The 12,919-nt window shown below is 37.4% G+C and overlaps 1 protein-coding gene across 2 annotated transcripts in view; it reads right to left on the bottom strand.

Moving 5' to 3' along the window:
* The window catches only part of phactr2 (phosphatase and actin regulator 2), a 63,138-nt gene that overhangs the window by 11,662 nt on the left and 38,557 nt on the right, over nt 1-12,919 (bottom strand). For both annotated transcript variants that reach the window (XM_061911632.1, XM_061911634.1), the window contains 5 exons: nt 6,962-7,140; nt 6,722-6,878; nt 6,580-6,635; nt 6,347-6,408; nt 2,015-2,152 (listed from right to left, as the gene is read on the bottom strand). In XM_061911632.1, the coding sequence (XP_061767616.1) occupies nt 2,015-2,152; nt 6,347-6,408; nt 6,580-6,635; nt 6,722-6,878; nt 6,962-7,140 (592 nt within the window). The remainder of the gene's footprint in view (nt 1-2,014; nt 2,153-6,346; nt 6,409-6,579; nt 6,636-6,721; nt 6,879-6,961; nt 7,141-12,919) is intronic.

The raw sequence follows: 12,919 nt of genomic DNA, 5'->3' as shown, positions 1-12,919 counted from the left end.
TCTTGGGTGACAGTTGAATACCATTGTTGGTGTTCTTAAGTGACAGTTGTATACCATTGTTGCTGTTCTTAAGTGACAGTTGAATAGCATTGTTGGTGTTCTTAAGCGACAGTTGAATACCATTGTTGGTGTTCTTAAGTGACAGTTGAATAGCATTGTTGGTGTTCTTGAGCGACAGTTGAATACCATTGTTGGTGTTCTTAAGTGACAGTTGAATAGCATTGTTGGTTTTCTTAAGCGACAGTTGAATACCATTGTTGGTGTTCTTAAGTGACAGTTGTATACCATTGTTGCTGTTCTTAAGTGACAGTTGAATACCATTGTTGGTGCTCTTAAGTGACAGTTGAATACCATTGTTGGTGTTCTGAAGTGACAGTAGAATACCATTGTTGGTGTTCTTAAGTGACAGTTGAATACCATTATTGGTGTTCTTAAGTGACAGGTGAATACCATTGTTGGTGTTTTTAAGTGACATGACAGTTGAATACCATTGTTGGTGTTCTTAAATGACAGGTGAATACCATTGTTGGTGTTCTTAAGTGACATGACAGTTGAATACCATTGTTGGTGTTCTTAAATGACAGTTGAATACTATTGTTGGTGTTCTTAAGTGACAGTTGAATATCGTTGTTGGTGTTCTTAAGTGACAGTTGAATACCATTGTAGGTGTTCTTGGGTGACAGTTGAATACCATTGTTGGTGTTCTTAAGTGACAGTTGAATACCATTGTTGGTGTTCTTAAGTGACAGTTGAATACCATTGTTGGTGTTCTTAAGTGACAGTTGAATACCATTGTTGGTGTTCTTAAGTGACAGTTGAATACCATTGTTGGTGTTCTTAAGTGACAGTTGAATACCATTGTTGGTGTTCTTAAGTGACAGTTGAATACCATTGTTGGTGTTCTTAAGTGACAGTTGAATACCATTGTTGGTGTTCTTAAGTGACAATTGAATACCATTGTTGGTGTTCTTAAGTGGCAGTTGAATACCAATGTTGGTGTTCTTGATTGACAGTTGAATACCACTGTTGGTGTTCTTGAGTGACAGTTGAATACCATTGTTGGTGTTCTTGAGTGACAGTTGAATACCATTGATGGTGTTCTTAAGTGACAGTTGAATACCATTGTTGGTGTTCTTAAGTGACAGTTCAATACCATTGTTGGTGTTCTTAAGTGACAGTTGAATACCATTGTTGGTGTTCTTAAGTGACAGTTGAATACCATTGTTGGTGTTCTTAAGTGACAGTTGAACACCATTGTTGGTGTTCTTAAGTGACAGTTGAATACCATTGTTGGTGTTCTTAAGTGACAGTTGAATACAATTGTTGGTGTTCTTAAGTGACAGTTAAATACCATTGTTGGTGTTTTTAAGTGACAGTTGAATACCATTGTTGGTGTTCTTGAGTGACAGTTGAATACTATTGTTAGTGTTCTTAAGTGACAGTTGTATACCATTGTTAGTGTTCTTAAGTGACAGTTGTATACCATTGTTGGTGTTCTTAAGTGACAGTTGTATACCATTGTTGGTGTTCTTAAGTGACAGTTGAATACCAATGTTGCTGTTCTTGATTGACAGTTGAATACCACTGTTGGTGTTCTTGAGTGACAGTAGAATACCATTGTTGGTGTTCTTGATTGACAGTTGAATACCATTGTTGCTGTTCTTAAGTGACAGTTGAATACCACTGTTGGTGTTCTTGAGTAGCAGGACATGAGAGTGGTGTGCAAACAGTCAGTTACAACATAAACAAATGTGTTGGTTTGAATAAAAAAGGTGTGCTGATATTTCTCAGTAAATCAAGCTGAGATATTCATGCACAATTGGCAGGTGGCAAAGTGTAGTAACCATCTTGGGCAGCAGGGGGCAGGCCTGCTGCGTGGAAGGAAATCCCCCAACTGGATCTGGATTTGATATAAACATGGTGCTGTTCCAAGAGAATCAGGTTAGTGCACATGCTCGGCATTGCTTTGGCGGCCTTCCAACGTGGGAGGAGCTTCAACAACTCAGGTACGCACCTTGTCAGCAGGTGTGAGGCGTGTCCAGGGCTTGTCTGCTCGCCGGTCGTAGTCCTTGGCGTCCGTGACCTCCACGTACTCGTTGAAGCGCAGGATTCTTCGGGCAATGAGCTCCGCCACCGTGGGTCGCACGCTCAGCTGCAAACACAACATCCACACCTTTGCTAAACACCATCCAGTTCCCACAGCTCCCACTTCAACACACACTGCCCTGTTTACACAGCACTGCTTGTCATTGGCAGCATTTTACTTTTCAGTCCACTTGTGTCAAATGTGTTTAGATGCTTATATCACTCGGATAACATTGTCGTTTCTACCTCTTCCACACGTAAACAATCAAAAGCTATGGTAAGGAATTGTGTTTAATCTGGATCTGGTCCAGTTCAGCAGCAATTTAGATGTAAATCCACTTATATCACTTAGATCACATTGTCATTTCTATATTTTCTGCATGTAAATGTACAAAATTTGTGATAATCTGGATTTGATCCAGTCCAGCAACCATTTAAATGTAAATCCACTTTACATACTGTCATTCCCATTACCATCAAATCTGTGGTAAAAACTCGAGTTGAATCTGGATCTAATCTGGATTGGCAGAATTTGAAAAGTAAACCCGCCTGTTTGAAATATGTTTAGCTGCTTATACGATTTAGTCATGTTTATCTTTGCAGTGGGAACACAATCAGAGCCCATGGTAAAATATCATGCTTAATCGGAATCTGATCCACATTGGCAGCATTTTTACATTTCAGTCCACTTGTGTCAAACGTGTTTAGATGCTTATATCACTCGGATAACATTGTCGTTTCTACCTCTTCCACACGTAAACAATCAAAAGCTATGGTAAGGAATTGTGTTTAATCTGGATCTGGTCCAGTTCAGCAGCAATTTAGATGTAAATCCACTTATATGACTTAGATCACATTGTCATTTCTATATTTTCTGCATGTAAATGTACAAAATGTTTGATAATCTGGATTTGACCCAGTCCAGCAACCATTTGAATGTAAATCCACTTTACATACCGTCATTTCCATTACCATCAAATCTGTGGTAAGAACTCCAGTTGAATCTGGATCTAATTTGGATTGGCAGAATTTTAAATGTAAACCCGCCTGTTTGAAATATGTTTAGCTGCTTATATGACTTAGTCATGTTTATCTTTGCAGTGGGAACACAATCAGAGCCCATGGTTAAATATCATGCTCAATCGGAATCTGATCCGCATTGGCAGCATTTTACATTTCAGTCCACTTGTATCAAACATGTTTCGATGTCTATATCATTAAGATAACATTGTCGTTTCTACCTCTTCCGCGTGTAAACAATCAAAAGCTATGGTAAGGAATTGTGTTTAATCTGGATCTGGTCCAGTTCAGCAGCAATTTAGATGTAAATCCACTTATATCACTTAGATCACATTGTCATTTCTATATTTTCTGCATGTAAATGTACAAAATTTGTGATAATCTGGATTTGACCCAGTCCAGCAACCATTTAAATGTAAATCCACTTTACATACTGTCATTTCCATTACCATCAAATCTGTGGTAAGAACTCCAGTTGAATCTGGATCTAATCTGGATTGGCAGAATTTGAAATGTTAACCCGCCTGTTTGAAATATGTTAGGTTGCTTTTACGACTTAGTCATGTTTATCTTTGCAGTGGGAACACAATCAGAACCCATGGTAAAATATCATGCTCAATCGGAATCTGATCCACATTGGCAGCATTTTAAATTTCAGTCCACTTGTATCAAACATGTTTAGATGCTTATATCCCTAAAATAACATTGTCGTTTCTACCTCTTCCACACGTAAACAATCAAAAACTATGGTAAGGAATTGTGTTTAATCTGGATCTGGTCCAGTTCAGCAGCAATTTAGATGTAAATCCACTTATATCACTTAGATCACATTGTCATTTCTATATTTTCTGCATGTAAATGTACAAAATTTGTGATAATCTGGATTTGACCCAGTCCAGCAACCATTTAAATGTAAATCCACTTTACATACTGTCATTTCCATTACCATCAAATCTGTGGTAAGAACTCAAGTTGAATCTGGATTTAATCTGGATTGGCAGAATTTGAAATGTTAACCCGCCTGTTTGAAATATGTTAGGTTGCTTTTACGACTTAGTCATGTTTATCTTTGCAGTGGGAACACAATCAGAACCCATGGTAAAATATCATGCTCAATCGGAATCTGATCCACATTGGCAGCATTTTAAATTTCAGTCCACTTGTATCAAACATGTTTAGATGCTTATATCCCTAAAATAACATTGTCGTTTCTACCTCTTCCACACGTAAACAATCAAAAACTATGGTAAGGAATTGTGTTTAATCTGGATCTGGTCCAGTTCAGCAGCAATTTAGATGTAAATCCACTTATATCACTTAGATCACATTGTCATTTTCCATATTTTCTGTATGTAAATGCACACAATATGTGATAATCTGGATTTGACCCAGTCCAGCAACCATTTGAATGTAAATCCACTTTACATACCGTCATTTCCATTACCATCAAATCTGTGGTAAGAACTCCAGTTGAATCTGGATCTAATCTGGATTGGCAGAATTTGAAATCTAAACCCGCCTGTTTGAAATATGTTTAGCTGCTTATACGACTTAGTCATGTTTATCTTTGCAGTGGGAACACAATCAGAGCCCATGGTAAAATATCATGCTCAATCGGAATCTGATCCGCATTGGCAGCATTTTAAATTTCAGTCCACTTGTATCAAACATGTTTCGATGTCTATATCATTAAGATAACATTGTCGTGTCTACCTCTTCCGCGCGTAAACAATCAAAAGCTATGGTAAGGAATTGTGTTTAATCTGGATCTGGTCCAGTTCAGCAGCAATTTAGATGTAAATCCACTTATATCACTTAAATCACATTGTCATTTTTATATTTTCTGCATGTAAATGTACAAAATTTGTGGTAATCTGGATTTGACCCAGTCCAGCAACCATTTAAATGTAAATCCACTTTACATACCGTAATTTCCATTACCATCAAATCTGTGGTAAGAACTCAAATTGAATCTGGATCTAATCTGGATTGGCAGAATTTTAAATGTAAACCCGCATGTTTGAAATATGTTTAGCTGCTTATGCAACTTAGTCATGTTTATCTTTGCAGTGGGAACACAATCAGAGCCCATGGTTAAATATCATGCTTAATCGGATTCTGATACACATTGGCAGCAATTATTGGGTAGAATCGCTCAGAAGTATATCCAGATTTTGGAAGTCCTTCTTTCCTTCTACAATTTTCTTTTACTGCTTTTGGATGTATAAAATCAAAAAAGCAATTGGTAGGAGGGCTGCGAATCTTTGGGTGTCCCACGATTCGATTCAATATTGATTCTCGGGGTCACGATTCGATAATATATCGATTTTTTCGATGCGATTCGATTCTCGATTCGAAAACGATATTTTTCCGATTCAAAACGATTCTGTATTCATTCAATACATAGGATTTCAGCAGGATCTACCCCAGTCTGCTGACATGCAAGCAGAGTAGTAGATTTAAAAGAAAAAGCTTTTATAATTGTAAAGGACAATGTTTTATCAACTGATTGCAATAATGTAAATTTGTTTGAACTATTAAACGAACCAAAAATATGACTTATTTTATCTTTGTGAAAACATTGGACACAGTGTGTTGTCAAGCTTATGAGATGGGTTAGCCTACTCTATACAGTATTTACAACCTTACTAGTGTTCACTTCAAAGCCACAGATGGTTCATGTAGTTATTGACATTATTTACACATTACTTTGTTTGTTTCAGTCACTATATTATTTAGTCACTACAGTAAGTGTAAGCCACTGTGGCACTATTGTTCTTTTTCTTATTTTTATAAATGTCTAATGACAATGTCAATGAGGGATTTCTAATCACTGCTATGCTGAAATTATAACTAATATTGATACTTATGTTGATAATATTAATTTTTCTTGTCACTACTTTTGGTTTGTTCTGTGTGGTGTTTGTGTCTCCTCTCAATTGCTCTGTTTATTGCAGTTCTGAGTGTTGCTGGGTCAGGTTCGGTTTTGGAATTGGATTGCATTGTTATGGTATTGCTGTGTAGTGGTTTGTTGGATTGATACAATAAAAAATAAAAAATAAAAAATCATAGATCTTTAAAAAAATGAGAATCGATTCTGAATCGCACAACGTATTCGAATCGATTTTTTCCCACACCCGTAATTGGTAGCTACATCCACGTACAAGCTGATTACAGGTAGTTGGGCAAGAGCATGAGAGTGTGAGACATGAATTCTCTATTTACTCGGTTAGTTTGGTACCTTTCTGGAGAGTTTCCTTTTAATCTCCTGCTTGGCCTGGTGCTCCTCTGCTTCGTTCTTCTCTGCAGACACACAAGAACGGAGGATTCATTCCACTTTACGAGCGCTGGTCTTGATGGAAGCATTCCATTCCAGCAAGTTACATAGGTGGGACCTTCATGGAGGCCCACACATGGAATGCCCATCAAGTCCTACATTTCCACTCTCTTATTGTGTCTTTTGTCGTGACCTACGTTTGAGGATGTTCCTCTGCTCCAGTTCCTCCGTGGTGGGTCTTTGGCTCAAGCTCCTAAAACGAGAAGACTGTGTTGACTCTCGGTCCACAGGGTGTTAACATGAAGACATCTGAGGGGACTTCTTCATCCCGTCCGGCACCTGACGAGCTTGGAGCCGATCTGCTGACGGAGCTCATGTCTCTCCGTCTCTGAGCTGCGAGGTAGGATGTTCTTCTCCTCCAGCTCCGCCTTGCTGGGTCGGTTGCAGAGTTTGATGTTGAGGGTGTCTCGTCGCCGGATCTTGATGGCCAGAGAACCTGCGGGTGTGCAGAGGAACCGCTGAGAAGGTCAAGTCTGCTCAAACAAACACTGGCCACTGCATTAGGCACCCTCGCCATACTGTTAAGGTACTCGTCCTCTTCCTCCTCCTCTTCATCACGGTACAGGATGGGTCCGTCGGAGTCCGAGTCGCTGGTTTGGCATTCTGCTGTCGGCCTATCAGGGATGACCGTCACCTCCGCGTTCTCCGTGTTCACGCTGAGGCCGCCCGGTGGCTTCACCGCGTCAGAGTCGGCAGGCCTGCACCGTAGAGATGTTTATTCATTTCAAATAAAACTCCCAAATTTCTTTCTGTTACCCTCCTGAAGCTCCTGCTTTTTCAAAAATGAGCAAAAAAAGCACATTTAAAGATGTTTTAGTGTTTAAAGAATTGACATAAATACATATCCCATTCACCAAATGATCTGTTTCAGTCACTATGTTATTTAGTCGCTACAGTGATGCGTTCACATCCACAGGAACCACATGGGTTAGCCTTACTAGTGTTCACTTCACAGCCACAGATGGTCCATCTAGTTTTTGACATTATTTACACATTACTTTGTCTGTTTCAGTCACTATATTATTTAGTCACTACTGTAATATGTTCACATCCACAGGAACCACATGGGTTAGCCTACTCTATACAGTATTTACAACCTTACTAGTGTTCACTTCACAGCCACAGATGGTTCATGTAGTTATTGACATTATTTACACATTACTTTGTCTGTTTCAGTCACTATATTATTTAGTCACTACAGTAATGTGTTCACATCCACAGGAACCACATGGGTTAGCCTACTCTATACAGTATTTACAACCTTACTAGTGTTCACTTCACAGCCACAGATGGTCCATCTAGTTATTGACATTATTTACACATTACTTTGTCTGTTTCAGTCACTATATTATTTAGTCACTACTGTAATGTGTTCACATCCACAGGAACCACATGGGTTAGCCTACTCTATACAGTATTTACAACCTTACTAGTGTTCACTTCACAGCCACAGATGGTCCATCTAGTTATTGACATTATTTACACATTACTTTGTCTGTTTCAGTCACTATATTATTTAGTCACTACTGTAATGTGTTCACATCCACAGGAACCACATGGGTTAGCCTACTCTATACAGTATTTACAACCTTACTAGTGTTCACTTCACAGCCACAAATGGTTCATCTAGTTATTGACATTATTTACACATTACTTTGTCTGTTTCTGTCACTATGTTATTTAGTCACGACAGTAATGTGTTCACATCCACAGGAACCACATGGGTTAGCCTACTCTATACAGTATTTACAACCATACTAGTGTTCACTTCACAGCTACAGATGGTTCATCTAGTTATTGATATTATTAACACATTACTTTGTCTGTTTCAGTCAGTATGATATATGATCACTACAGTAATGTGTTCACATCCACAGGAACCACATAGGTTAGCCTACTGCATACAGTATTTACAACCTTACTAGTGTTCACTTCACAGCCACAAATGGTTCATCTAGTTATTGACATTATTTACACATTACTTTGTCTGTTTCTGTCACTATGTTATTTAGTCACGACAGTAATGTGTTCACATCCACAGGAACCACATGGGTTAGCCTACTCTATACAGTATTTACAACCATACTAGTGTTCACTTCACAGCTACAGATGGTTCATCTAGTTATTGATATTATTAACACATTACTTTGTCTGTTTCAGTCAGTATGATATATGATCACTACAGTAATGTGTTCACATCCACAGGAACCACATAGGTTAGCCAACTCTATACAGTATTTACAACCTTACTAGTGTTCACTTCACAGCCACAGATGGTCCATCTAGTTATTGACATTATTTACACATTACTTTGTCTGTTTCAGTCACTATATTATTTAGTCACTACTGTAATATGTTCACATCCACAGGAACCACATGGGTTAGCCTACTCTATACAGTATTTACAACCTTACTAGTGTTCACTTCACAGCCACAGATGGTTCATCTAGTTATTGACATTATTTACACATTACTTTGTCTGTTTCAGTCACTATATTATTTAGTCACTACTGTAATGTGTTCACATCCACAGGAACCACATGGGTTAGCCTACTCTATACAGTATTTACAACCTTACTAGTGTTCACTTCACAGCCACAAATGGTTCATCTAGTTATTGACATTATTTACACATTACTTTGTCTGTTTCTGTCACTATGTTATTTAGTCACGACAGTAATGTGTTCACATCCACAGGAACCACATGGGTTAGCCTACTCTACAGTATTTACAACCTTGCTAGTGTTCACTTCACAGCTACAGATGGTTCATCTAGTTATTGATATTATTAACACATTACTTTGTCTGTTTCAGTCAGTATGATATATGATCACTACAGTAATGTGTTCACATCCACAGGAACCACATAGTTTAGCCTACTGCATACAGTATTTACAACCTTACTAGTGTTCACTTCACAGCCACAAATGGTTCATCTAGTTATTGACATTATTTACACATTACTTTGTCTGTTTCTGTCACTATGTTATTTAGTCACGACAGTAATGTGTTCACATCCACAGGAACCACATGGGTTAGCCTACTCTATACAGTATTTACAACCATACTAGTGTTCACTTCACAGCTACAGATGGTTCATCTAGTTATTGATATTATTAACACATTACTTTGTCTGTTTCAGTCAGTATGATATATGATCACTACAGTAATGTGTTCACATCCACAGGAACCACATAGGTTAGCCAACTCTATACAGTATTTACAACCTTACTAGTGTTCACTTCACAGCCACAGATGGTCCATCTAGTTATTGACATTATTTACACATTACTTTGTCTGTTTCAGTCACTATATTATTTAGTCACTACTGTAATATGTTCACATCCACAGGAACCACATGGGTTAGCCTACTCTATACAGTATTTACAACCTTACTAGTGTTCACTTCACAGCCACAGATGGTTCATCTAGTTATTGACATTATTTACACATTACTTTGTCTGTTTCATTCACTATGTTATTTAGTCACTACTGTAATGTGTTCACATCCACAGGAACCACATGGGTTAGCCTACTCTATACAGTATTTACAACCTTACTAGTGTTCACTTCACAGCCACAGATGGTCCATGTAGTTATTGACATTATTTACACATTACTTGGCTTCATTCACACCTTTATTTTGGCATTGTTGCTTTGATGGCTCTGACTTTTGCGTCTGTTGTGATTTCCTTTCCTGATTTGATGACTTGCCCTCTCTTACCTCTGATTGGCCTGTCCGTAATGTTTTGCCCTAATCTTAATCAATGGTGACTCATCATAGTAAACAACAAACCAATCATGGATTTTCTTACACGTAAACCAACTAATCATCAATGTTTCCCGTATATGTTGTCTCCTGCCGTGGAGTTGCTTCGCTACATAGCTTCCATGTTTAACTTCATCATTTTGATCAAAAACTGTAGTTGTTGGCAGGTATGGCAAAGAGACAAATCACGATTTTAACACACGTTGTAGGTCGGAAATAACAAAGAAAAACTGATTTTTAAAAAAAATATTTTTACAGAGATAAAAAAAGACGGATTTCCGACTATAGAGGGAAAAAATCCCATGCCTGATCTTTATCAACATTAAATAAATAAGAAATATAGATAAACTGGCAATAACTTGATTAACATTGCTTTATGTGTGTGTGTGTGTATATATATATATATATATATATATATATATATATATATATATATATATATATATATATAAATATATATATACATACATACATACATACATACATATCTATATATACACATATATATACATACATATATATCAGTGTGTGAATGTGTGTGTGAATGTGTGTGTGAATGGGTAAATGTGGAAGTAGTGTCAAAGCGCTTTGAGTACCTTGAAAGTAGAAAAGCGCTATGAAAGTACAACCCATTTATCATTTATTTATATATATATACATATATATATATACACATATATATATACATACACACACACATACACATATATTCACATATATATACATACATACTGTATATATATACATACATACACACACATATATATCCATACATATACATATATACACACATATATATATAAATACACACACACACACATATATATATATACTAGGGGCGTAACGGTACACAAAAATTTGGGTTCGGTACGTACCTCGGTTCAGTAAGAAAACAACAAAATATACATTTTTTTGGTTATTCATTTAACAAATTTGCTAAATCTTCCACCAAAAATAATTTTCTTAGTGGAATATTTGATGTGAAGTAATCGGAAACTTGGATAGTTCAATAATTCACAATAACATTGATTTTTTGATTCAATATTATGTTTTGAGCAATGACAGTTTGAAATAAAAAAAAACAGCTTTGTTTTATTAGTCAACGTTGCAACTTTTTCAAAATTTCATTTAGCCTTTAAGCTTTTTTATTTCAGTTTTGTTTATGTTTTTGTTTATTTTAATAGTATTTTTAGAATGTGTCGTGGGCCTTTAAAACATTAGCTGTGGGCCGCAAATGGCCTCCGGGGCACACTTTTGACACGCCTGCTATAGATAATAAAAAAATTATATCTGATAAATCTATGGGTAAAAAGCAGAGCCTGGCGACACATGCGCGTTTATCATAACTCTCTCATTTTCTGTCTCTGCCCCTCTATCACGAATGCTGCTGCGCGCAAAATTTTTTGTTTTCTTTTGAACCCCTTCTTAACCCTGAACGTACATTGAAAATACACACAACCCTAACTTAAAATGCCGGACATTTGAGGCATTAAATAAACTCCACCCGGACAGCCCCGCAAAAGAGGACATATACCGTGAAAAGAGGAGGTATGGTCAGTCTATCCTAGCCCGGTCGCTGGTAGCATGCCGTGTGTGGTTGTTGTTTTTTTGATTGATTGATTAATACTTTTATTATTAGATTGCACAGTACAGTACATATTCCGTACAATTGACCACTAAATAATAACACTCCAATCGGTTTTTCAACTTGTTTAAGTTGGGGTCCATGTAAATCAATTCATGGTGCCTCGTTGTGCATTGTTTACACAATGTGCGGTGCGCTACTTAATAAACCCCCGTACAGAAACTGTTCAATACAAATACATGTACCGTTACACCCCTAATATAAACATTTTTTTAAAATTTTTTTTTTTAATTTTTTGATAAAGACGAGGAAAACACACTACTCGTAAAAGGCACGTGCAGCAACAACAACAACAACAACAACAAACATGGCAGTTAAATGATGAAATACAACTTTACCCGAGCAGGAAGGATACATTTTTATCGGGGAGAGTGTTGATAGCAATGTCCCTGACCCAGACACACACAGAAGTGGTAGAGTAGTTTCATGTGTTAGAATGATGTCTGGAGCACAATACTTCCATATGTCTGGGAACGCCACCGACAAATAATCCTTGATATCACGGTGGAGGAGGGGTTACCTTTTTGGCTGAGAGAGCCGAAAAGCCAAATATTTTAAAATGTATTTCCGTAAGAGCCATATAATATTTTTTTTTAACACTGAACACAACTAAACGCGTGCATTTTTAAGTAAGACCAACATTTCTAGAGTATAATAGGTCTCTTATTCTTTGTAATAACATTGTTATTCTGAAGCTAACTGTGGAGGGGGCGCGTGGCCTGCGGGCCTGCAGCGACAGGTGCGTAGATGGCCCACCTGGGCCTTGTTATCTATTCACCTGTCGCTCTGTTATAAGCAGCAGCCAGGAGGAGAGATGGGGTTGGGGCTGGAAATACAATTGCTGGAAAACAACTGAGAGACTTATTGAAAAATAAAAAAATATTGCAACCCTGAAACAGGATCCCATGTCGGTGCTTGGGGGTCTGAAGAACCCCCAGGAGGGCAAGCCCCACACTAACCAATAATAAATAAATAACTTCTTACCATTAACGCAACTTCATGCACAGATGGATGGATTAAAAATGCATGAGAAGGTTTTATATTTTGAACATTATTTTTAACA

The sequence above is a fragment of the Nerophis ophidion genome, linkage group LG09, assembly GCF_033978795.1.
Source record: "Nerophis ophidion isolate RoL-2023_Sa linkage group LG09, RoL_Noph_v1.0, whole genome shotgun sequence".
NCBI lineage: Eukaryota > Metazoa > Chordata > Actinopteri > Syngnathiformes > Syngnathidae > Nerophis > Nerophis ophidion.
The sequence above is the reverse complement of the archived record's forward strand: the minus strand, read 5'-3'. Positions and strand labels throughout refer to the sequence as shown.